The 22,359-nt window shown below is 51.0% G+C and overlaps 10 protein-coding genes across 10 annotated transcripts; 8 read left to right on the top strand and 2 right to left on the bottom strand.

Annotated features, from left to right (window-relative positions):
* Positions 1 to 483: 483 nt before the first annotated feature.
* Positions 484 to 4,890, top strand: DACRYDRAFT_25648 (uncharacterized protein). The gene is made up of 14 exons (XM_040774254.1): positions 484 to 786; positions 839 to 1,279; positions 1,329 to 1,455; positions 1,505 to 2,044; positions 2,096 to 2,216; positions 2,265 to 2,428; positions 2,482 to 2,768; positions 2,815 to 2,940; positions 2,990 to 3,107; positions 3,155 to 3,678; positions 3,729 to 3,855; positions 3,904 to 4,100; positions 4,154 to 4,543; positions 4,593 to 4,890. The coding sequence occupies exons 1-14, from the start codon at positions 523 to 525 to the stop codon at positions 4,785 to 4,787; spliced, it is 3,621 nt and encodes a 1,206-aa protein (XP_040623463.1). The 5' UTR covers positions 484 to 522; the 3' UTR covers positions 4,788 to 4,890.
* A 204-nt stretch (positions 4,891 to 5,094) lies between these two features.
* On the top strand, positions 5,095 to 5,455 carry DACRYDRAFT_112671 (UPF0057-domain-containing protein; the record flags this gene model as incomplete). The annotated part of the gene is made up of 4 exons (XM_040769463.1): positions 5,095 to 5,147; positions 5,199 to 5,229; positions 5,285 to 5,361; positions 5,413 to 5,455. 4 exons carry the CDS (start codon positions 5,095 to 5,097, stop codon positions 5,453 to 5,455), a joined length of 204 nt encoding a protein of 67 aa, XP_040623462.1.
* Positions 5,456 to 6,223: 768 nt separating this feature from the next.
* On the top strand, positions 6,224 to 7,925 carry DACRYDRAFT_120051 (MFS general substrate transporter; the record flags this gene model as incomplete). Its single annotated transcript, XM_040770925.1, has 6 exons — positions 6,224 to 6,412; positions 6,469 to 6,565; positions 6,613 to 6,820; positions 6,877 to 7,316; positions 7,366 to 7,467; positions 7,519 to 7,925. The coding sequence occupies 6 exons, from the start codon at positions 6,224 to 6,226 to the stop codon at positions 7,923 to 7,925; spliced, it is 1,443 nt and encodes a 480-aa protein (XP_040623461.1).
* A 226-nt stretch (positions 7,926 to 8,151) lies between these two features.
* Positions 8,152 to 10,328, top strand: DACRYDRAFT_85786 (uncharacterized protein; the record flags this gene model as incomplete). Its single annotated transcript, XM_040776746.1, is given in 7 exon segments — positions 8,152 to 8,346; positions 8,365 to 8,604; positions 8,658 to 9,221; positions 9,273 to 9,442; positions 9,494 to 9,953; positions 10,003 to 10,152; positions 10,203 to 10,328. The coding sequence occupies 7 exon segments, from the start codon at positions 8,152 to 8,154 to the stop codon at positions 10,311 to 10,313; spliced, it is 1,890 nt and encodes a 629-aa protein (XP_040623460.1). The 3' UTR covers positions 10,314 to 10,328.
* Positions 10,329 to 10,349: 21 nt separating this feature from the next.
* Positions 10,350 to 11,254, bottom strand: DACRYDRAFT_25643 (snare-like protein). Its single transcript, XM_040774253.1, has 4 exons — positions 10,942 to 11,254; positions 10,668 to 10,891; positions 10,507 to 10,617; positions 10,350 to 10,458 (listed from the first exon to the last, which is right to left on the bottom strand). The coding sequence occupies exons 1-4, from the start codon at positions 11,177 to 11,179 to the stop codon at positions 10,432 to 10,434; spliced, it is 600 nt and encodes a 199-aa protein (XP_040623459.1). The 5' UTR covers positions 11,180 to 11,254; the 3' UTR covers positions 10,350 to 10,431.
* Positions 11,255 to 11,653: 399 nt separating this feature from the next.
* DACRYDRAFT_120048 (uncharacterized protein) lies at positions 11,654 to 13,635 on the top strand (the record flags this gene model as incomplete). Its single annotated transcript, XM_040770924.1, has 7 exons — positions 11,654 to 12,148; positions 12,202 to 12,305; positions 12,355 to 12,607; positions 12,654 to 12,831; positions 12,879 to 13,169; positions 13,223 to 13,298; positions 13,353 to 13,635. 7 exons carry the CDS (start codon positions 11,654 to 11,656, stop codon positions 13,615 to 13,617), a joined length of 1,662 nt encoding a protein of 553 aa, XP_040623458.1. The 3' UTR covers positions 13,618 to 13,635.
* A 673-nt stretch (positions 13,636 to 14,308) lies between these two features.
* Positions 14,309 to 16,488, top strand: DACRYDRAFT_120047 (general substrate transporter; the record flags this gene model as incomplete). The annotated part of the gene is made up of 12 exons (XM_040770923.1): positions 14,309 to 14,350; positions 14,404 to 14,508; positions 14,564 to 14,613; positions 14,661 to 14,909; positions 14,959 to 15,378; positions 15,428 to 15,443; positions 15,493 to 15,638; positions 15,685 to 15,776; positions 15,827 to 16,002; positions 16,056 to 16,136; positions 16,193 to 16,237; positions 16,288 to 16,488. The coding sequence occupies 12 exons, from the start codon at positions 14,309 to 14,311 to the stop codon at positions 16,486 to 16,488; spliced, it is 1,623 nt and encodes a 540-aa protein (XP_040623457.1).
* A 263-nt stretch (positions 16,489 to 16,751) lies between these two features.
* DACRYDRAFT_25642 (acetylornithine deacetylase) lies at positions 16,752 to 18,320 on the top strand. The gene is made up of 4 exons (XM_040774252.1): positions 16,752 to 17,297; positions 17,354 to 17,972; positions 18,020 to 18,097; positions 18,149 to 18,320. The coding sequence occupies exons 1-4, from the start codon at positions 16,777 to 16,779 to the stop codon at positions 18,248 to 18,250; spliced, it is 1,320 nt and encodes a 439-aa protein (XP_040623456.1). The 5' UTR covers positions 16,752 to 16,776; the 3' UTR covers positions 18,251 to 18,320.
* A 42-nt stretch (positions 18,321 to 18,362) lies between these two features.
* DACRYDRAFT_85779 (general substrate transporter) lies at positions 18,363 to 20,500 on the bottom strand. The gene is made up of 6 exons (XM_040776745.1): positions 20,045 to 20,500; positions 19,817 to 19,996; positions 19,504 to 19,765; positions 18,863 to 19,451; positions 18,596 to 18,812; positions 18,363 to 18,546 (listed from the first exon to the last, which is right to left on the bottom strand). Exons 1-6 carry the CDS (start codon positions 20,259 to 20,261, stop codon positions 18,464 to 18,466), a joined length of 1,548 nt encoding a protein of 515 aa, XP_040623455.1. The 5' UTR covers positions 20,262 to 20,500; the 3' UTR covers positions 18,363 to 18,463.
* Positions 20,501 to 20,680: 180 nt separating this feature from the next.
* DACRYDRAFT_25640 (COPI associated) lies at positions 20,681 to 21,491 on the top strand. The gene is made up of 5 exons (XM_040774251.1): positions 20,681 to 20,808; positions 20,864 to 20,889; positions 20,943 to 21,081; positions 21,131 to 21,257; positions 21,306 to 21,491. Exons 1-5 carry the CDS (start codon positions 20,721 to 20,723, stop codon positions 21,373 to 21,375), a joined length of 450 nt encoding a protein of 149 aa, XP_040623454.1. The 5' UTR covers positions 20,681 to 20,720; the 3' UTR covers positions 21,376 to 21,491.
* Positions 21,492 to 22,359: the final 868 nt, after the last annotated feature.

Raw genomic sequence — 22,359 nt, 5'->3', positions numbered from 1 at the left:
AACCCTAACCCTAACCCTAACCCTAACCCTAACCCTAACCCTAACCCTAACCCTAACCCTAACCCTAACCCTAACCCTAACCCTAACCCTAACCCTAACCCTAACCCTAACCCTTGGGTATGGCCAGAGTTTTTTGGTAGGGTTAGTGTACGGGTAATGGGTTACGTGTCGCCTGATATTGAACCCTGGTGTGTCTGGGACCCAATACATTATTGAGGACCAAATGCAGAGGGTTAACCCAAATTGTTCATTTTATTTTGTTTTCGTCGTGTCTACATGGTTTCTTTTCTTTCTGCATGAGTGAGATTTGAGCATGGTCAACATGCCTAGGTCCGTGGTTCTCTTTATCGGAGTTGTGTCGGGCCGCCCAGGTACCTGTGGCGTCGTCTGCCGGTGGTGGCGTGGAGGGGCTGAGGGACCACGTCACCGGCTAAAAAGTGCGCTTGAGGAAGGTGTGGACATCTCGACGCTTCTCTTCACCTTCTTACCAATACCACTCCAGGACGGAGACGGTGAACAGCTATGGTTGCTGTTCCAGTCTCTTCTCCCGAAATACGGGCAGCAACTATACATCGACGGATACCGCTCTATTTTCATCTGTATGCGTCGCCTTTCGTCGTTGTCTGGTCTTGCTTCGCCTACGCCTATCTCATCAAGTATGACGAATGGTTCGGCGCAGAGGAATGGGCATTTCTCGCGGGTGCTATCATTCTGGCGTGTCATCTGTTAAGCTTCCTTACGACGCAGTGGAGCACGGGCATCAAAGCGAGGCTAACATGCATGAATGTACGCGCTGTTTCCCTTTGATTTGTCACACGAGCGCTAAGCCTATGTGAAGGCTTCCTCTCTCGACGACGCTGACTGTATTCGAATAATTCCGGCAGAGCACAGAGGCAAGGGAATGATTATCCCACTCAAGAAGAAGCCTACCACACCGGCGACGTACACCTTTGTTTATCAGTCCGACACGTTCATATACACGGCCGGCAAACCGTTCACTCAACTGCCTTATCCTTCTGATTCATGTCCGCTGCTCTCATCGTTCAGAGCATCCGGCTTGACCTCTCCGTCACTTCCTCCTCTGCGCGAGTCATACGGTCCTAACACCTTTGACATTCCGATTCCGTCCTTCCGCGAACTCTTCGCCGAACATGCTGTTGCTCCGTTTTTCGTCTTCCAGATGTTCTGTGTTGGTCTCTGGTGCCTAGACGAGTACTGGTACTACAGCTTGTTCACAGCCTTCATGCTTGTCGTCTTTGAGTGTACTGTCGTTTTCCAGGTATGTGTCTCTTCCATACCCCTGAGTTTTTATCCTGACCAGCTTGAAGCGTGTGAAAACGCTGAAAGAATTTCGCACTATGTCCATTGCACCATTTCCTATCCTGTGCTACCGGGACAAGAAGTGGCAAACGATCAAGACAGATGAACTTGTGCCCGGTGATGTGGTATCCATCAGTGCGTATTGTTGTTTCTTTGGGGAGTGCATGTCTCACTGTCGTTCCAGCTCGGACGAAGGAGGACACAGCTGTTCCCGCTGATCTACTGCTACTTCGCGGCACTGCCATTGTGAACGAGGCCATGTTGTCGGGAGAGTCAACACCACTGCTGAAAGAGAGCATCGAGTTGCGGGAGGGGACCGAGAAGCTGGATATGAACGGAGCAGATCGCAACAGTGTTCTCTGGGGTGGGACAAGGGTACTGCAAGCGCGGCCTGGTGAGGGAGCAGCTGAGGATGGTGGGTGTACCGCCGAAGTTCTGAGGACTGGTTTCGGGACAACCCAAGGCCAACTGATTCGGACCATGATCTTCTCGACTGAACGCGTCTCCGCCAACAACCTGGAATCCTTCCTGTTCATCGGCTTCCTTCTAATCTTCGCCATCGCTGCCTCGTGGTATGTTTGGGTACAGGGCAGAGAAAGGGGAATGTCGACCTACAAGCTCATGCTTGATTGTATTCTTATTATCACCAGCGTCGTGCCCCCAGAATTGCCTATGGAGCTGTCTCTTGCCGTTAACGCCAGCCTTGTCGCCCTGTCCAAGTACGGTGAGTACTCATCTTAGACACCTTCATGGGACTTTAGCTGACTTCTCTCAGCTATCTTTTGTACGGAACCCTTCCGCATTCCGTTTGCTGGTCGTGTGGATGTGTGCTGCTTTGATAAGACTGGTACCATTACCGCGGAGAACCTGGTTGTTGAGGGCGTGATCGGCATTGAGTGCGTACTCGTCCTTGATCGGTATCGAGTTGAACTGACGTGACCTAGTCCATCCGATCCCAAGAAACTCGTTTCCGTGAAGGAAGCAGGGCAGGACACAACATGGTGCCTTGCATCCGCTCACGCGCTTGTTCTGCTGGACGAGGATGGTTTGGTAGGAGATCCAATGGAGAAGTCTGCAATCGAGGCAATGGCATGGAAAGTGTCCAAGGGTGCGTATCTCCTGTATTCAGTACACCTCGCTGATGACTAACATCGTATGCAGGCGACACAATTGCTCCCATCCAGAAGGATGCCCCACACAAAGCCACCATTAACATTAGGCGCCGGTATCAATTTTCCTCTGCTCTGAAGCGGATGTCAACTGTCTCCTCTGTCTCCCACGGTGGCAAAACGACGACCATAGCTGCCGTCAAGGGCGCGCCGGAGACGCTCAAGACGATGTACACGACAATTCCGGATAACTACGACGAGACGTACAAATGGTACACCCGCCGAGGCAGCCGTGTTTTGGCACTTGGCATCAAGCCGATGCATGTCTCTGGTCACGAGGTAGGCGATTGTCCCTTTCGTAGAGTCGATACTCACCTGTAAGCAGGTTCAGCACCTCGCTCGTGACAAGGTCGAGACTGGTCTAACGTTCGCTGGCTTCCTGGTATTCCATTGTCCCCTGAAAGAGGACGCTGTTACATCCCTCAAAATGCTCGCAGATTCATCTCACCGCGTGAGTTTTGATATCAACTTTGGGAAGTGTGCCTAAAATGGGCCAACAGTGCATTATGATAACTGGGGACAATCCATTGACGGCAGTCCATGTAGCCAAGGATGTGGAAATTGTTGATCGTGAGACCCTCATTCTCGATGTCCGAGAAGGCGCCAAGGATCCCAAAGGTGTGCATCGTTATGCAACGCGTTGTTCTGGTACTCATCATGTTCAGATTTGGCTTGGCGTGATGTGGATGAGGCCATCATGATCGCCGTTAACCCTGACAAGCCCCTGGACAAGTCCCTTTTCGACAAATACGATATTTGCGTTACCGGTCCTGCTCTCAAGCAGTATGAAGATAAGCGTGGATGGATAGATCTGATTCAGAACACCTATGTCTATGCCCGCGTTTCCCCCACACAAAAGGAAGTGATCTTGACCACTCTCAAATCCCTCGGTTATACCACGCTCATGGCAGGCGATGGCACGAATGATGTCGGAGCGCTGAAGCACGCTCACATAGGTGTTGCATTACTAGACGGCACTGCTGACGATCTCAAGAAAATTGCGGAGCATCAACGCATTGAGCGCATCAAGAGCGTCTACGAGACTCAGCTAAAGATGTCGGCTCGCTTCAACCAGCCTCCGCCTCCTGTTCCTCCCGCCATCGTTCATCTCTACCCTGATCTTGTGGCTGCACAACAGAAGGCATCGAAAGACCTTGCGGAGGCGAGGAAGAAGAACCCTATGGAAAAGGTTTGTGCCGGACTCCATCTTTGCCGAGCACTTCATTGATGATGATATAGTTTAATCTTCAGCAAATGACTGATAAGCTTGCCGAAATGGGCGAAGACGAAGAACCTCCGAAGATCAAGCTCGGGGATGCTTCGTGCGCTGCACCTTTCACTTCGAAATTGTCCAACGTCTCTGCTAGTACGTCCCTGCCTTAGATAAAGGGTGTCAAACTGATTATTCCCTCAGTCACCAACATCATCCGTCAAGGCCGTTGCACCTTAGTGGCTACCATCCAGATGTACAAAATCCTGGCGCTGAATTGCCTGATCACCGCGTATAGTCTCAGTGTACAATACCTGGACGGAATTAAGTTCGGCGACTACCAGGTAACGATCACTGGCATGATGATGTCTGTCTGCTTCTATTGCATTTCGCGGGCTAAGGTACGATACTCGTGTTTGTTATCTCCCTCCTGTGGCTAAAAATAGCCGTGTAGCCGGTGGAGAAGCTATCCCGAGAGCGTCCTCTGGGCAACATTTTCAACTTCTATGTCCTCCTGTCTGTCCTCGGCCAGTTTGCGATCCACATTGTTGCGCTGGTGTACATAACGCAACTTTCCAAGTCCCGGGAAACACGCGGCGAGATCGACTTGGACGCCAAGTTCGAGCCCAATCTGCTCAATACGGCGATCTACCTTCTCGGTCTATCTCAGCAAGTTTCTACATTTGTGATCAACTTCCAAGGCCGGCCCTTCCGAGAGGGTATTCGTGAGAACTCTGCGCTGTTCTGGGGCTTAGCGGGGGCCAGCGCAGTTGCCTACAGCGGTGCGACTGACTTCATGCCGGAGATGAACCGATGGCTGCAGATCGTAGTCATGGATGATGACGTGAGTACGACCGCCAAGCCTTGTCTACAGATCTGACCGGAGTCTGCAGTTCAAATTCAAGCTGACGATATCGATGCTTGCCGATTTCGGCGGGTGTTTCCTGATTGAAGTGGTGACCAAGTATCTTTTCGCTGATCTTACGCCAAGACCTTTTGTGACCAAGGGTATTGAGCGGCGATTGAAGAGACGAGCGGAGGAAGAGGCGCAGGCTGAGAGCGCTGAGGTAGAAAAAAAGACTGCGTGATTGTACAATTATTGTATATCAGCATATTAGCGGTAGTCGAACACCCTTTTCGGTAATTTATTATGCAGCATAGACCCTAGAGGCGGCGGTGTCTTATACTGCGCATACATTCTGGAAATCGAAATCGGGTATGTGCGTCATGCTGCGTATACCCGTGAGGGTGCCAAGGAATTGGTGACGTCACTGCCCAATGGATGACCGGCGAGGGGAATGCGCGGTATAAATACGCCCTCTACCTTCCAACGCCACATCAGACCCCATCAGACATTCAATCCCCCCTTCATCTAACGCCATAACACTCAATATAATGGCATCCCCTCCCTCTTCCAATTCCGACGTCTTCCTCTACTTCCTCGCAATGTGAGTATCAAAACGACTCCCAGTGCAACCCTTATCTGATACTTTGCACAGCTTGCTGCCTCCCGTGGCCGTCTTCATCAAGGTATGTTTCTCTCTAACGTCATTAATTCGATATTCATACCTCATTCCTTTCTCAGAGAGGAATCACTGCTGATTTCTGGATCAACATTTGTTTGTGCATCCTCGCTTGGCTTCCAGGTGTCCTCCATGCTTGGTACGCACTCCTTAAAATCTCTCCAAGTGATAATTGACAGGATGAATGCAGGTATATTATCTCTAAGCACGCGCGTCCTGCTATGGCGTATTAGACATCTGGACCCCCTTGGAGAGGAGGGCGTTGCTTCTTGATGACATGCGACGTGCTTTGAAGACAATAGATACCTGGCATCAGGTGCGAACCGGATTCCCGACTGTACTTCATCTTCCTGATCAGGGATCTGATACCATACCATTTCTTATTTTGTTGTACCGGCCTCCTCTTCAAATCAAGCATGTATTACAGACCAAGCGACGATGCCTCCCCGCTCGATATGCGATTACCATTGTATATATGCATTGCATATGATTCTCAAAACAGCCTTGTATCCGCTACACGGTCGACTTACCCAATCTCGATACGATCGAAAACGTAATGTTGACACGCGAGTCTTCTGTACTTCGGCCGTACATAGTCAGCTGGAAGCGACGCTGCTTCTGACCGGTTGTTCGCAGACCGTTCTGAGCCAACATCTGGATCTCGGACACTGAACTCTTTTGCTACTCGCTCTCGCTCTCTCGGAGTGCTAGGCCGAACATGACGGCGGAGAAGGTAAATGCCGTCGCGTATTCCCCGTGTGACCGCTGATTAATTATCACGACAGGGAAGACAGCCGATGTATCAATTTCGGCCTCGTGGTAAAACTTGAAGGTTGCAAGACCCTGGCCAACACACACAAAGTACCACTACCCCCCCGACCCTTCGAACGATAAATACCCTCCTCGCACAATGTCCGCACTTTTTGACCCCATCCTGTCCGACAGCGGTGGAGTGACGGTCGACCCCTTGGGATCTGCTCTTACTCTGTGTTCTTCCCATAATGACTGGCCTCCCCGAGCTCACGAGGAAGAAGGATGGCGTCGTCCACGGCGGGACGCACAAGGAGGCTTCGCTAAACAGTTACGATGAGGAGGCTCTCATCGATCAGGCCGTCGAGCGCAGGATATTGATGAAGCTTGATCTTTGGATTGTGACAGTAATGACTTTGTTCTATCTTCTGAGCTTCCTGGTTCGCACTTCATTCCCATTTGGGGTAACCCCGGATCCACTAACCGTCCATTTAAGGATCGATCGAATATTGGAAACGCCCGAGTCGCAGGATTGCAAGCTGACCTGAAGCTGACCGACTTTCAGTACCAGCTGGCCATCACTTTCACCTATGGTGCGCCTTTTTGCTCTGCCCAATTCGTCATTCTGAATGTTCGTCAGTACCTTACGTGGTCGCCGAGTTGCCATCAAACTTGCTTCTGAAGATCGTCGGACCACAGATCCTCCTGCCCACCATCGTCACTATCTGGGGTGTCATTACCCTTTGTCAAGGATTTTGTCACTCCCTCGGCGCTCTCATCGCATGTCGTGTATTTCTTGGCTTCTTCGAAGGTTGCCTCCTCCCTGGCATCATGGTTTACACCGCGACGTTTACAAGCGAGCCGAGTTGCAATGGCGAATCGGTCTTATTTTCAGTGCTACCAGCCTTGCAGGTGCCTTTGGTGGTCTTCTTGCTGCCGCTATCCAGCAAATGAATGGCGACAAGGGCATCAGAGGCTGGAGTTGGATTTTCATCATTGAAGGCACTGTTACCGCTCTCATCGGGATTATCTCGTACTTTACCCTGCCAGAAAGTCCCTCCGCGGCACGCTTCCTCACAGAACAGGAGAAGACTGTTCTTCTCGCTCGGTTGAGGGCAGAGACTCGCGCAGTCGGTTATGAAGAGGAGCACTTCGACTGGAGCCAAGTTAAGCGTGCTTTGCTGCACACGCCCCAGCTCTGGATCCTCGGCTTGGGTTTGTTTGGAAATGGAATGACTCTGTTTGTATTGGCGTACTTCCTTCCATCTATTGTCGGGGCGTTCGGGTATTCGTCGACGAAGACTCAATCAATGACCGTGCCGCCGTATGCGGTCGCCTTTGTTGGTGGGTCATAGATCGTGCGATGGGAACCGGCGCTGACCTGATACGATAGTGACGATGACTGTGTCTTTCTTTTCCGATCGGTACAGAGCCCGAGGGCCAGTCATCATCGGCATGTCAGCTGTGGCCCTCATTGGCTTCGGTTTGTTCTTCGGTAAGTGCCTATGACTCCATTTATTTGGCGATGGAGCTCACAGAACTGCAGCCAACCTGAACGTTAACGTATCGTATCTTGGTGTTTTCTTCGCTGTAACGGGCGTCTACTGCACTGCGTCGTCCTTCTGCACGTGGATACCAAACAACTCTGGTCCTCATTACAAGCGGGCCTCTCTTCTTGCCATGTCTCTTATCCTAACCAATGTGGGAGGCATTGCGAGTACGTGGCTATTTCCTACGTCCGCCGCACCCAGGTACAGAGGCGGTATCATTGCCCACCTTGTATGTGCTTCCGTGCCGCTGATTTGCGGTGCCATCAACGTGGCATTTATCCATTGGGGAACGAAGAAGAAACAGGAGCAACGAGAGAAGATCCTGGCGCCTTATGAGGGTGATGAGAAGAGGGCATGGCGAGAGTTGGGGGATAATCACCCAGATTTTAAGTGGATGTTCTAACCACTTGGCCTCTACGAATACAAGTTCAAGAGGTTGTGTTGATGGACCAATGATGAATAAATGCGCATTAATATCTTGTGTATGTTGAAGAACGGCACATGATAGTCGCAACTCGATTTCAGGTGCTCGGAGACAAATATGTATATTTCAGGGACTTTGTAGCGGTGACTGCCACTCTGCCTGACTGCTTGTTCTTGCGCTTGACCACCACTTGCTCTCTTCAAAAATGCTCGGCGGTCTCAATCGTTTAGGACTTGGATTGAGAGCTCCACCTCCTAGCTATGCCAGCCATGGAATTGCCTCTGCACAGTCATCCGACAAACTGACAACACTCTTTGTCGGCTCCATTTCAGCTGGTATCGATAATGCTTTCCTTGAACAATTGTTCACTGTATGCGCATGTCATCTTACTGATCGTCCTGTGCTCACTTTTAAATAGTCATGCGGAACTCTCAGATCCTTCAAGCGATTGCTCAATGCGCAGAACAAGCCACAGGCGTTTGGGTTTGCAGAGTATGAAGAGCCTGAGGCGGTGGATCGAGCACTGCAGACACTGAACGGTCTGCAGTTGCCGAATTTGGAAGATCCTAACGGTGAGGCTAAGAAGCTGCTGGTAAAGGCGGACGACAAAACAAAGGCTTATCTGGCTGCATATGAGGCTCAGCGCATGCGTACTGAGGTGCGTGCAACCCCTTCATATCGTTCAGTATCCAACCTTACATTTCGGCATAGAGTGATGAGGAAGCCCTCATATCTGCACGAGCCTCTATCTCGCATCTCGTATCTACTATCGCACAGGCCGGCATGTCTTCGTCAAACATGCCCAACAAAAAAGACGCCCCCATCCCACCACATCTTCGTGACTTGCAAGAGGCCGACCTGCCAGAGGAGCAGCGTGGCCTGGTCATGAGCGAAATCGCCATGTTTCGTGATCGAGCAGCGAAGAAGGAGGTAGAGAAGAGGAAGCAAGCGGAGGAAGCTGCGCAAAGTGCGTCTGCCGCTGCTATTGCTATGTCACCTATAGGACCACCGACCGGTCCCGGACGTGGTTGGGGAAGAGGACAGCCCCCACCGTCTGGACCGCATCAAGGTTTCGGTACTGGTCCTCAAAGCTATAATCGACCTGTTGGTTTTGTACGTGGTGGCGATGTTGGATGGCAACAGCGTCGACCGAGTCACGGCGGGGCAAGCGAGAGCGACCTACGATCGCCGAGCAGCATAGAGAAGTCAGACTGGGAACTCGAACAAGAAAGGCTGGAGATGAGGCGACAACAAGAGGAAACTTCTTTCCGTGATGTGAGTGACATGAATATGTCGGACTTGGCTTGTATGTTTACGTTGTTCCAGCGGGAGCGCCGGTATGAGAATCGCGAACGTACGCGTATCACTCAGATTGAGCGGCAGATAGCGCGCGATACGGCATTGGAGAGCCAACGAGAGCGCGATCGAGCCGATATGTCTGTCCGATTAGAGATGTGGGATGATGATGAGAGTGACGAGTTGTTCTATACGGACCGGTGCGCCCGGACAAGTTGACTCGCATTGTATTTCGCTCACAAGCCCCGTAGAGCAGCTTGGAGATCGAAACGTGCCCAGTCCCTTGCTCGGGAACGCACGGCTGATCAGCGCAGCTGGGAAATCGAGCAACGTGAAGCTGAGCATCTTCGTTTGGAATCGGAGAAGTTCCTTGAAAGACAGATGGAGGATCTTGCCTTAATGATGGACGAGCAACGCAAGGCCGGTCTCCTTCTCGACGACATTGCGCCTCTCAAGCTGTCTATCAACGCTGCTGTGCCGAAGATTGAAGAAAAGAGGGAGACTAAGCCCGAGCCCAAAAAGTTAATGATGGAGGAAGAAGACGAAGAGGACACGAGCAAAAAGAGAAGCGGCCTTGTGAAGCTTGACTTCGACGCAATGAGCCGAGGAGGGAAACGAGTTGAGAAACTGGAGACACTGAAAGGCCGCGTTCTTGCTATGGATACCGACGAGGTGATCAAGACGAAGCTCAACTGGTTGGCCCTGAACGATGTATGCCATATTGTCATGTTTTATGATCTTTGGCTCATTGGATTGACAGGCGACGATCGATGCCAAAGTTGAGCCTTTGGCGAGACGGAAGATCACTGGCTACCTCGGCGAACTAGACGACGATGAGCTGGTCATGTTTGCAGTTGAGCATGTGAAAGATCGCAAAGGACCGACTGAGCTGGCCGAGGGTTTGGAGCCGGTACGTTGTGCGGTTGGACGTGGACATTCAATTATTTACTGGTTCTCCAGGTACTGGAAGAGGAGGCGAAGGACTTTGTGAACGATCTATGGAGGCAGCTAGTATTTGAGAGCATGGCGTACGCTGAAGGGGTCGACACCATGGACATGTTCATTGTATGAGTACCTATGTGATCCAAGGCCAGAGCGCATTGTTCCATTACGCACATTATCGTACATCAAGATACAGTCAATGGGTATCCGATCCTGAATATAAGGAAGCACAAGCAGCAACGCTCCGTTAAGCAATAACGCAGCACGAGTTTTGCTGCACGTAATTCAGAACAAAAACTGAGGAAATCATGCATGAACGCACCTTCTTCGCTGTCTTGTAGAACATCTTGCTTTGCATGCTCAGGTTGTTGGAGCGCTCGACCAAGTTATCGAGTTTCTCACCCCGTTGTAATACCGATTCTATGGTCTTATGCTGTGGTGGAGGTAACCTCTCTGGCACAGAACAGTGAACAACCGACTTACTAAAATGATCTTCGTCTCGTCCAACTCAGCTTGCACCTTCATGATGGAATCAGCTTGCCGAGGATCCTGATACTTGTCCACGTAAGCCTTGACGGTGGGGAACGAGATGCTGGATGGGTTGGCAAATGAAGACCGGGGAATTTCGGTGGCGAAATCATCCAAGACCTTCTGCAGAAGAGAGAAGGCCGGTCGAGGGGGATACTCCAGGTCGGTAATGATGAGCGCTGAGCATTCAATCAGTCCTGCGCAAGCAAGTGGGACGCCACGGACATACCAGCAAGGTTATCCGCCCCTCCTTTATTGTACACGTTGAACTTGTAGCTCTGCTCTTCAATTGACTGTCTCTGTCCTGGTGGCGTACGATCGACAACGGTCTTTGAGAAGAAGTTCAAGAACTCTTGTACGGATCCACGCTGATAGAAGGAATAGGAGGACAAGTCGGCATATGCTGCCAGCTGGGTTGAACTGCCGCCAGGAGGTGCGGTAAATATGGCAAGAGAGTAGATCCTCATGATGATAGTTCAAAGTCTAGTTTGTTAAAAGAGAAGAGATGGCGGTAAAGAGAGAATGAATGGTGTGAACGTGGTCGTGCAGTGGCAGCCTCTGTGGCGATCCACGGGTCCACGCCTCTCCCCTGACGTAAATACACGCACTTGGCTACAATCACGGTGCTGTGAATATTGGTGAGAAATATCTTATAGGTCTGATACTCTAACCTCTTCAACATCATAACGCAGCAATCTTATTCAAGCGAATGGTATCTATCACTTTTGTCAGAAGAAAACCAAACACGACTAGAAGCTGTGTAATTACACAGCACAAGGCGGCCGAGGATAAAGTGATCGAAATGATATAATTGTTAGGGTTCTTGACCAAGATTCGCGCCTGGGGGCCGCCGCCTGTGAAACTCCAACTTTTCTTCTTACCTTCTTGCTCTTCAGCGCTCTCTATGGCATCCTGTCCTTCATAGCTTCGTGCGAGTCAAAATGGCGGTCGTAATTCCCGCCTTATTGCTCGCCCTGTTCTGGGTCGTCGTCCATCTCATACACAGGCTCACTGTTCAGCGCTTTCTAACACCACTGCTGCCGAGAACTCGACCCCTAACAAGATCCTCAGGTCCTGGGTCATGCTTCGATCCAGATTACACCAGCTTCCACCTTTCTTATGTCAATCTCAAGCTTGAGACGACTGCCTTCAACGCTGCCCACGAGCGACTATCCGGCTATCTTGTGAACCATGGCTGGCTTTCCTTCGGCAAGGCTCTCTACGGCGTCGGGGCCGTTATCGGAATTGTCGGCATGTTCGCCAGCCTTTGCATTGTGGCTTGGACGGGTTTGCTCGTCATAAGCGAGACGTTTTTGGATACTTCAGTCACGCCCGGTCTGCCACCAATTGCAAGAAAAATTGCGAGCCGTGCAATAAGCGCCCTCCCTGCGTCTCTGGCACCCGATTCCCAGGCTAGTTTAGCTTTGCGGCCACTGGTATGACCCTTTCTCTGGCCTGAGGATCCCCGCTTCATCTGATCAATTGGCAGATACCTGGAGTAACAATCCCAATATCTCATTTACCTCTCATGCTCATCGCATTGTTCATTTGCCAATCATTTCACGAATTTGGACACGCCATTTCTGCCGCATTGTACGCCGCATCTCGGAAGATGTCTTCTCCTAGCTAATAATGTTCCCAGAGAAGACACGCCTTTGCATTCTGTCGGACTCGCTCTTCACGTCATTGTTCCAACAGCATTCGTTTCTCTAAAAGAGAAGCCATCCACCACACCAAGCGCAAATCTCCGGCTGGCGAGTGCCGGCGCCCTTCATAACATCTTCTTGTGGATCGCATTCTATGCCCTCGCTCATAGTGGCTTGGGAAGATTAGCTACGCCAATCGGCTGGACCGACGTTAGCAGTCTAGGGAAGGTCGTCCTGGGCTTCAATGAAGTGAGTCCATGATTATTATGAAGAGACCAAAGCTGAACAGCTCCAGGCAACCAGTCTGGATGGCTACATGCCTCGCGGTTCCCTTGTTGTACAACTAGACGATACGCCTCTAGGCCAATCGGCACGAAACGCGGGTCAGGGAGACCCATGGGAAACATTTCTTTTATCAAAAGCCCCGCAAGAGCTTCGCCGCGGCTGGTGCCTCGACTCTTCCGAGTTCGTCGGTGTGTGTTCTTCCCTACATACCATTCTCACCATCTCATGCGTTCAGGCTCCCCGACGGCATGCTGTTCGGAACCATCCACCGCCGAGCTCACATGTTTCGTGCCGATGTCGGCACCACCATCCGAGTACCAAGGACACTGTCTGTCCCCACTGTCCCTCTTCAACCGAAACAATACGACTCCACGACGTTGTGACCCTGCGGGCTGTCCAGGACAGGATCTATGTATTGTTCCGTCTGCAGAGTCGCAGTTGCTCCGCATTGCCTTCGTTGATATGGAGCGTGGCAAGGAAAGAGTGGTTGTCTGGAAAGGCCCGAGACTGGAAGTGTATCGACAAGGTATGCCTATCAATTGTAGTTCTGGCCAAACTCACGATAGTCCCTGCCTGAAGTTCGTGTCGGCACATACCTACCCCGCACACCCCTGATACCTTTTTGGCTTCCTGACCTCGTGAACCTGTTCATCTCGTAAGGACTTATATCGGAAAGATGGCGCGAATGCTGCTGATGCCCTTTTCATAGCTATAATCTGACCGTCACGATCGCACTCTATCTATTCAATCTCTTGCCATTGCCCTTATTGGACGGGGGCCAAGTTCTATCATCACTTTTGGATCTCCTGTTCGGTGCCGACCCCTCTCTAGGAGCGGACATCAACTTCAACCATGCGCCATGGCAAAGGCGGAACAGAAGGGAACGAATCGAGAGGGCTTTTCACTGGGGAGCAGGAGCCTTATGTATAACAGTGGCTTTGGCCGTTTCTGTGAAAGAGCTAACGAGATCTTGATATACCCACATGTTGAACTCCTCTTCACGCAAGCCGTAGTAAGGATTGGGAACGTCTTTCCGATAATGGCGGTACGATTGAGAAGATTACGTGGAAGTTGGAGCTATCACCGATAGGGCCGGGCGAAACGGCCATCGGAACAAAACTGAGAATAGCTGGAGTCCCGTGGGGACATGGTGTGGGGCAAAGATGGTCCGCGCGGAGTGAATGGAGCGCACATGATGGGCTCTATGCGATCGTCAAGGCCATGATGGAATATTATGCCGAAGAATTCAAGGCTCCGCAAGGGCTTCAACTTCTTTGATTCCGATCCCGCTTTGTTTTTCTTACCATTGCGGAAGACCATCTTCTGTCGGTTCCTTGGGAGTCTCTACCAGAATTGCAAAGCGCTTCAGCATGTGTACCTGGTCCAGCTTACGGCCTGGCTTCGGATCTTGCTCACCTGCTATGGAAATTGCCTTGTGCAACTTTGGCAGGAATGCCCTTGTGACGCCTGCCGGTCGTGTGCTCCCCAGTGCTTCGCGTCTTCGTTTAATCAGGTATTGCGATTGAGACGGTCTCTTCTCCGAAAGGAAACGCGTGGACGTTCCCAGTGTCTGATCTATTCGTTTGAAACGGTATAAATAACTTGCCGATGCCTACTCCCGCCTGTACTGGCTGTCTTCTGCCCGTCTCATTTGGTCTCACCAAAATGTCGGAAAAGCGTCGCACAATCGGCCTTGAGGCTAGGAGCGTAAGTGACTTTCGACTGTGAACCCAACTATTGCTCAGAGGAGGCCGTTGCAGTACTCTCCATGGATCGCCAGCAACCCATACATTGTGGGCTCTTTCGCCTGTATTGGCGGTGGATTATTCGGTCTCGACATTTCGTCGATGTCTGGCGTGCTCAACGTATGACTCGCATGCCTTGGAGACCTGGCGTAGCATTCTGAAACTCTTTGCGCAGAATCCCTACTGGCTTGACTTATTCTACAACCCCCAGGGAGACATTCAGGGGTAAGCAGGTCACCAGCGTCTTGCCTTGGTCACCGAATTGTTCTCAGTGCCATTGTGGCCTCGATGCCTGCTGGGTCCTTCGTTGGTGCCATTTCCGTCGGTTGGCTCGCGGACCTCCTAGGCCGCAAGCGTCTCATTATCATTGCTGGTATCATCTGGGTCATCGGTTCCATTCTCCAATGTGCATCTATCAACCGAGGCATGCTTGTCGTCGGTCGTATCATATCGGGTATCTCAGTCGGAATCAGCTCCACTGTTGTTCCTGTTTATCAGGCGGAGATCACTGCGCCTAGTATGTAAGTGAAGACAAATTCCCTTTTCGAAATCAGGCTAACAGAAATCAAGTCGGGGTCGCATTGTATCTCTGCAACAGTGGTCCATCACTTGGGGTATTCTGATTCAGTACTTCATCCAGTTCGGGTGCTCCTACATCGATGGAGTCGCTTCTTTCCGCATACCTTGGGGTCTTCAGATGATACCGGCTATCGTTCTCTCCGTAGGCATGCTTGCATTCCCTGAATCGCCTCGTTATTTGCTCGACAACGACCGTGGCGAAGAAGCGCTGCAAATCCTAGCAGATCTACACGGAAAGGGTAACCAGAATGATGAGCTTGTGCAACTCGAATATCACGAAATCGTCCTTCAGATTGAGATGGAGAGAAAGGAAGGTCCAAAGGCATGGAAGGACATGTTTGCCCCTGGCATTTTCCGTCGTGTGTTCCTTGGCATGACTCTCCAAATGTGGAGTCAGCTGACTGGCATGAAGTACGTAACAGTTTCTGGCTTCCGCATAACGGTATTCATTGTTCTGCAGTGTCATGATGTACTACGTGCGTGCCACAGATAACGTTATCGTAACGCTAGTCTGAGTTGTCATAGATTACCTACGTCTTTGCGGGCGCTGGTCTTACGGGTCGTCGTGCCAACCTCATTGCTGCATCGGTGCAGTATGTGCTCAACATGGTATTCACCGTCCCATCATTCTGGGCTATCGACTGGTGGGGACGTCGCCCACTTCTCCTTACGTAAGAACTACAATTCACGAAAGCTTCCCGCTAATATCGCGTTCAGGGGTACTGGCCTGATGTCATTCTTCCTGTTCCTGGTCGGCGGTCTTCAGGGTGGCTATGGAGAGATCCAATATGTGGCCGATGCTGGAAGCAGTACGCTTGTCGCCTTCCGTAACTGGGAACCTAGAACTCAATTATGGCAGATCAATGGGTCATTGTCGGGAATTCGAGCGTTACCTACGGCATCATTGTCTGCTCGTACCTGTTCGTGGTCTCCTTTTCTTTCACCATGGGTCCCGTATCCTGGACCTACCCTTCGGAGATCTTCCCGATGAAAGTTCGAGCGAAGGCTGTCTCATGGTCGACCGCTGCCAACTGGGTAAATTGCCTCCTCTCTTTCTATTTCCTGGAGACTCTGATTAATTCATGAAGGCCTTCAATTTCATGCTCGCGTTTTCGGTCCCACCGGCGTTTAACAATATTTATTGGAAGACCTATATGATTTTTGCCACTGTAAGTACCGAAGGTCGACATAGAGTGTCTAACGTCTGACCCGCCGGCCGGGAAAGTTTAATGCAGCTGCATTCATCCATATCTTTTTCATGTTCCCTGAGGTGATTTTAATTTTGCATTCAGATAACGCCATGTATTTACGTTTCCGTAGACAAAGGGACGTACTATTGAAGAGATGGAGGAGATCTTCGCGGCCGGCCACGTGTTCACCGCTTGGAACGTTGGAAATGACATCGGTCGGCACAATCTGGAAGAGATCCGTCGGGAGGTTGAAGGCCGGCTCGGGACAGGCACCGAGAAAGTAGACCCGGAACTTGAAGAAGCGCTTGCTCACCCCGCTCAGACAGTTTAGTCTTGCTTTTTGTGTATCTGGTGACGATTTATGAACTAAATGAACTGTGTTCTGTAAAATGCTACATTTGACCAGTGCAGGCCATTTAGCGAAAGGAAGAATGTGACGCTCAAAAGAAAGTACTCGAGATACTATGGAAGAGATGATATAAGCGCAAGGGCGTGTAGAGTCACCCCGGACCCCGTATGCCGATACATTCCGCGGATGAGTTTGGGCGTATCAAGGTTGGTGTTAGCAGTGGCCTCGATAGGCGTACAGATTGCCAGCTCCACTTATTATTGAACGACTATGACCACTCTCACTCCGGGGCAACGAGCTCGAATAAAGGACGCAACTTATAGACTGCTGCAGCCTTGTACGGTGTTTCTGCAGCAGCTTGTCCGGATCGATACCACCAATCCACCAGGTTGGAACTACCCCGAGTGTGCACGTCTCATTGGCGATACTCTCTCCAGCTTGGGCTACGATGTCGATTACTATGAAGTACCTGAATGCGATCTCCCGAGGCTGGCACCCCACGGGAAGGGGTTGCCCAGAGTGAATGTTATTGGCCGGCACGAGTTCGCCGCCGGTCAGGGCAAGGTGCTTCACTTCAATGGACACTACGATGTCGTGCCATGTTCAGAACCCGCAGCATGGGCTTCGCAACCTTTTGAGGCCGCAATTCGTAGATCAGCGGATGGGAAGGAGGAGATTGTGGGAAGAGGTGTGAGCGATATGAAAGGTGGAATTGCTGCGCAAGTGTTCGCTATCGAGGCATTGAAGCTTGCGGGACTACGGTTGAAGGGCACGGTCGAACATTCAGGAGTGTACGCACTTACGCTTCATTGAAAACCGCTGCCTCGGATCTGATATTCTCTTCTAGTGTGGATGAAGAGACCACTGGGATCAACAACGCCGGTATGGGCTATCTTGTTGATATCGGCGTGATCTCCCCAAAGAAACAATCGGCAATTGTCATCACTGAGCCTCTGAACACTACGAATGTCTGCTTGGGCCATCGCGGTGCTATCTGGGGACGCATCATCTTCAAGGGCGTGGAAACTCATGGAAGCACCCCTCAGCGAGGCAAGAACGCCCTCGCAATGGCAGCGAGATACATTGTTGCAGCGGAGGAGGAGATTGGGGCAAGCCTCAAGAACAAGGTCGATACGCGAGTGGTGCCGCCAGAAGCACAGACAGCATCTTTGACATTCACGATATTTAACTCTGGACATGCTACGAATCTCGTACCTGCTGTGGCTACATTGACCTTCGATCGTCGATTAGTGCCTGGAGAAACCTTGGACTTGGCAAGAGGAGAGATGCAGTCGCTTCTACGAAAGCTTTTCCACGATGACGAATGGATCTACGAGGAAACATACTCGACAGAGCCAGTCTGGGTGGGAGAAGAGGAGGAGATTGTGCAGGTGTGGAAGCGGGCCGTGCATGACGCCTGTAATGTTACGGCTGGCATCGTCTGTTCGCCGGGGAGTGATGATCAGGTCTGTTGCATACCCTCTCCCCGGAATAATTTTGACGTCATGTCTAGCGTTTCGTTGTCCACGATGCGAGGTTGAATTCATGCATTGTGTACGGGCCGGGCAACATTCGAAATGTCCATAATTTGGTAAGGAAGGATAGACCTGACCATTCCACCTGGCTTGACACCCATTGCCAGAATGAGAGTCTACCGTTAGAAGACCTGCGAACTGGAATGGAGGTCATGGCACTGGGCGCTGCGATGTATCTGGGCTTTGAGGACATACAAATACAACTCTGACACTCCATAGATTTAGATGTGCATGTAGCCGTAGCGGTTCGTAGACGTTGGTATTGTATTCAACGTAGTCACAAAGTAGGGGTTGGACAGTCGCGCACAAGCCCACTACAACAACTCGCTGGTCTTGTACCTCAGAATCAATACCAAATACTAGAAGAAGGAATGTGGAAAGAGACTCATAGACTACAACGAGGACACAAGGACAGGGACGACTCACGACGACTCCTCTGACTTCATCTCCAGATCACCTCCCACAATTTCGGGATCACTGGGCTTGATATGTAGTCCGTCAAACACTGGCACGCGATCAGACAGAGTATTGAGCGCAGATGAATATAGACTTGCCGAGGGCAACCTCCTCTAGGGTCGGACCCTTCGTCTCGGGATAAATGTAAAAGATGATGATGGTCTCGATGGCAGTCCATACGCAGTATACAAGGAAGAACTTCCAACCCAGATTCTGCATACCGATAGGATTGACAAATTGATTGAAAGCTGTACTGCCTCGGGTAGCTGTTTGAGTGATCGCAACACCCTTCGCACGCAGCGAATATGGAAAGATCTAGATACGGCATATTGAGTGTTATCCAATGAAAGAACGCTGGTGCCTACTTCGGTGACGTATATGTATGTCAACGGCATCATCAGGTTGTAGATTGGGGCGTAGACGAAGACCATCGCTACCGCAGATATGGCAGCATGAACACTCCCGGTCTCCACGTACAACGCAGCTGACATTGTGTAGGATGTGAACACAAGAGTCATCCCCGCATATGCAATGAGGTACTGTTGCCGTCTGCCAAAGAACTGCGTACAAAAGGCGCCGGTCACGCCAGTCAAGAGATTCCAGCATTGAAGACCGACGTTGATGACGTTCTGTGTGTAGGGAGAGGTGACCCCAGCAGTGCTCAAAACCTTGGCAAGATAGTATGCGAACAACCCATTGCCAGACCATTCAAGGAATAAACCAGCACAGAGAGCGATCAGGGAGCGATGCTGGTTTCCACGAGTCCGGAGTAAGTCTGCCCACGACCCCATGCTTGAGCCGTTATCACCCTTGATCATGTTCTTGATCTCGAACATCTGCGCCCTGACAAGAGCGTTGTCAGGATTACCTTCGCCGTGATAGAGGGTAAGAATCCTGAGCGCTTCTTCCTCGTGGCCATGTGCAACGAGCCAGCGTGGGCTTTCGGGGACCCACCTGAGGAGGGTTTGAGCGTATTGCTGGAAGCCGCTCAGGATATGTCACTCACCAGATGAAAGTCAGCGTGATAAAAGTGGGGATAAGTTGCAAGAGAGAGGGAATCCGCCAGCTCCACGTCGAAGACATGTTAAAACTGCCCAACGTCACTCCAGCAGCAACGATAGCACCGGCATACCAGCTCTCGCTGAATAGTCCGATACAGACGGCACGGTCATTTGGATGAACCAATTCGGCAAGGAGCTGAGAAGCTCCTCCAACGCCGAACACAATGCCGATACCAAGCAAGAGACGGGCAACGAAGAACATGGCAACTACATGGAAGCGTCAGCCTATAGCAAAGAATATCCAGGAGACACAGTTACTATGAACAGACCCGGCCTGCAAAGCAACCCCGATCAGCATGATCAGACATCCGATAATGATAGACGGTTTTCTTCCATAATGATCATTCGCGTATGGTACAGTCGGCAGGGCGATAACCGAGCCGATTGCGAAAGCGGCTGTGATGAGTCCCAAAACGGCGCCAGATGGATGGCCGAAATCTATCAAGAAATTACGATGCAAATTGAGGTTGACGGAAAGTCACTTACACCCGAGCCATACAGCAACAGACTGTAATCCGTTAGTCATGCTGCCGTCATAGCCCGCAGCCATCTCCACTCCCAGAGCTGCGGGAAGGAGAACGGAATAAAGGGCGCGGAGATTCTTCTTTTTGTACCAAAGACCATCGTGCTGAAGGACTTCCTGCACATCCGATTGTTGGATGATGCGCTCTAGACGAGGAGCATTGGCAGCAAAGGAGGCCATCGAGGGACTGACGAGTAGACGACAAAGAGCGGAAAGCAACGCGCCAATATTCCGCACGTTTGCGTGTTATATACGTACGGTTAAAAGAAGAATTCAAAGAAGATACGAAGACAAGCGCGCAACGCCTTTCCGGGACAGAAGCGCCGTCGCATCGTGAACAATCGTGGTAGATGCGTCGTTATCAGATTGTATAGCAAGTCCAACAAAGAGATAACCCATGATTCAGAGTATGCAAAAGAGGACGTAATTATCAGCTAAGATTATTGACAATCCAAGGCCGAAAGTAGATGACTCGAGAAGTGAGGGGTGGTCCTGTGGGCCGTCATCGGGAAAGCCCCGTGGCTGGCTGTGGGCGAGTCGCAGTCAATGTGGCGGCCCTGCGCGCCCTGTCATATTGCACTGCCCAAATACCTGCAACATATTCCCAGACGACCTCATCAACCATTAACCTGTCCAACCATGGATGCCCTTCGGTCTATCAGTCCATCCGTTGCATTCAAAGTTGCTAACACGTTGGCCGCTGCGTTGTTGCTGGGAGGTGGTATTAGTGCGCATAGACTTATCTCCGGCGGTTGAATTAGGATTCTGACCAAGTCCCGCAGCTCATCTAATCTATCACTCTTTCACCGTACGACAGAGTGACTCTTCAGCTTAAGCGCTCACTCATCCCGTGTTATCCAGTCGATTATCGTTGGCATCTACGCCGTGATATTTGGCATTCTTGTTGCGCTGCTCGAATGGTATCCCGTGGGCGCTGAACGGCACCACGTTCTCTACCGTCATGCATCCTTCTTCTACTCCTTCATCGGACGTGGTATTTGTGCGCACTCCCGTTTCCCGGAGATTGATTGTGCCTGACGTTGATTCAGTTTATGCGCTCTTCGGTGTGCTGCTCCTGGACCATTTCACCGTTGCCTACGTGTTTGGCGGTTTCCTCATCTTCGTCGGCATTATCTTCTTCGTTCTGCAATTCGTGCCCATCTACGACATCCCTCCGTAAGTACACTGGCTAAGTCACTTGACCCCATGTTTACTGCTTTTCAGTTCTATGCAACCTCCCAGCTCCGCCGAGGATGCACAGCCGGTGTGGAACGCTGACGCAGATGCCGTCTAAGTAACATATCCGACCGTACCAAACTTCCAGCCATTCCGAAGGCGCTTAGGACATTGCGAGCCAATACTATTATCTGCTGTGTATTTAGATAGTGCTACATGTTAATTACTATTACCAAGATCTACTCTACACCGTCACGGTCAAACTGCGCTCTCACAAAAGAACTTACGATCTCGGCGGCTGTCCGTACCTCTCTTACGACTTTCTCCCAGTTTGTCCTTTCCCCTTCTCATTCAGTCCACACCAGCTTCACCCAACAACCCCCCCACATCAATACTTCCTGTCACAGAGGCCACGGGAGGACCGGGTGTCGTAGGTAAGATCAGAACACATCCTTGCTAGCGTTCTCCATATGATGCTTTTCCTACTGGGAGTCGTGTCCTCTGAGGACAGATCCAAAATAGTCGAAGGTGTGGGCAGAAAATTGAGAAGAGCACGCAGCTCATGCATTCTCTCTAGGGACACGGGCGAGATGGTCTATCGAATGACCACGCGCAAGTAGTATTCGGTACACTATCTCGTCCGTGTCTCGAACCTTGCCTGTCCAGATGTCTCGTATCAGATCCCCCAGTAAAAGTCCTGATGTGTCGGGAAAGTTCCCTTCCTCGTATGCCCGGATGAAATCCTCATCCGTTTCATATCCTTCAACGCCTTGGAAAGGAGCTTTCCCTACAAGGATCCAATACATGACACTGCCAAGGCAGTATATATCGACTCGGGAGAACTCCTCCCAATCCAACATCGGTTGGCTGCAGAAGTCCTTGACTGTCAGTTGAGGGCCGATAGACGCTGTTCCGTGGTAGTTGCCAGGGAACGACGCTCCCTCGAAGTCGGCAAGCTTGATGTTCAGCTGCTCATCGAGGAGGATATTGTGAAGCTTGAGGTCGGCATGGATGACCTTCTGGGCGTGTATTGCCTCGATTGCACACGTCACCTGAAGGCACCACCTGATGCGTTGATTAAGGGGATGTCCGAGCCGTGCCA

Source organism: Dacryopinax primogenitus (assembly GCF_000292625.1).
Source record: "Dacryopinax primogenitus strain DJM-731 SS1 chromosome Unknown DACRYscaffold_30, whole genome shotgun sequence".
In the NCBI taxonomy this organism is placed as follows: Eukaryota; Fungi; Basidiomycota; class Dacrymycetes; order Dacrymycetales; family Dacrymycetaceae; genus Dacryopinax; species Dacryopinax primogenitus.
Note: the sequence above shows the minus strand (reverse complement) of the source record. Positions and strands in the feature narration are given on the sequence as shown.

Coding starts and splice junctions, on each gene's coding strand:
- DACRYDRAFT_85779 (XM_040776745.1), bottom strand. CDS start 20,261: ATGGCCTCCTTTGCTGCCAATGCTCCTCGTCTAGAGCGCATCATCCAA. Junction 19,997..20,044: donor TGTTGCTGTATGGCTCGGGT/GTAAGTGACTTT, acceptor ATTTCTTGATAG/ATTTCGGCCATCCATCTGGC. Junction 18,547..18,595: donor CCTAGAGGAGGTTGCCCTCG/GCAAGTCTATAT, acceptor ATCGCGTGCCAG/TGTTTGACGGACTACATATC.
- DACRYDRAFT_25640 (XM_040774251.1), top strand. CDS start 20,721: ATGGATGCCCTTCGGTCTATCAGTCCATCCGTTGCATTCAAAGTTGCT. Junction 20,890..20,942: donor TAATCTATCACTCTTTCACC/GTACGACAGAGT, acceptor CGTGTTATCCAG/TCGATTATCGTTGGCATCTA. Junction 21,082..21,130: donor CTTCATCGGACGTGGTATTT/GTGCGCACTCCC, acceptor ACGTTGATTCAG/TTTATGCGCTCTTCGGTGTG.
- DACRYDRAFT_25648 (XM_040774254.1), top strand. CDS start 523: ATGGTTGCTGTTCCAGTCTCTTCTCCCGAAATACGGGCAGCAACTATA. Junction 787..838: donor CGAGGCTAACATGCATGAAT/GTACGCGCTGTT, acceptor GCCTATGTGAAG/GCTTCCTCTCTCGACGACGC. Junction 1,280..1,328: donor AGTGTACTGTCGTTTTCCAG/GTATGTGTCTCT, acceptor ACCAGCTTGAAG/CGTGTGAAAACGCTGAAAGA.
- DACRYDRAFT_25643 (XM_040774253.1), bottom strand. CDS start 11,179: ATGAGGATCTACTCTCTTGCCATATTTACCGCACCTCCTGGCGGCAGT. Junction 10,618..10,667: donor ACGAGACGAAGATCATTTTA/GTAAGTCGGTTG, acceptor CCTCCACCACAG/CATAAGACCATAGAATCGGT. Junction 10,459..10,506: donor TCTACAAGACAGCGAAGAAG/GTGCGTTCATGC, acceptor AATTACGTGCAG/CAAAACTCGTGCTGCGTTAT.
- DACRYDRAFT_25642 (XM_040774252.1), top strand. CDS start 16,777: ATGACCACTCTCACTCCGGGGCAACGAGCTCGAATAAAGGACGCAACT. Junction 17,973..18,019: donor CGCCGGGGAGTGATGATCAG/GTCTGTTGCATA, acceptor CGTCATGTCTAG/CGTTTCGTTGTCCACGATGC. Junction 18,098..18,148: donor TTCGAAATGTCCATAATTTG/GTAAGGAAGGAT, acceptor ACCCATTGCCAG/AATGAGAGTCTACCGTTAGA.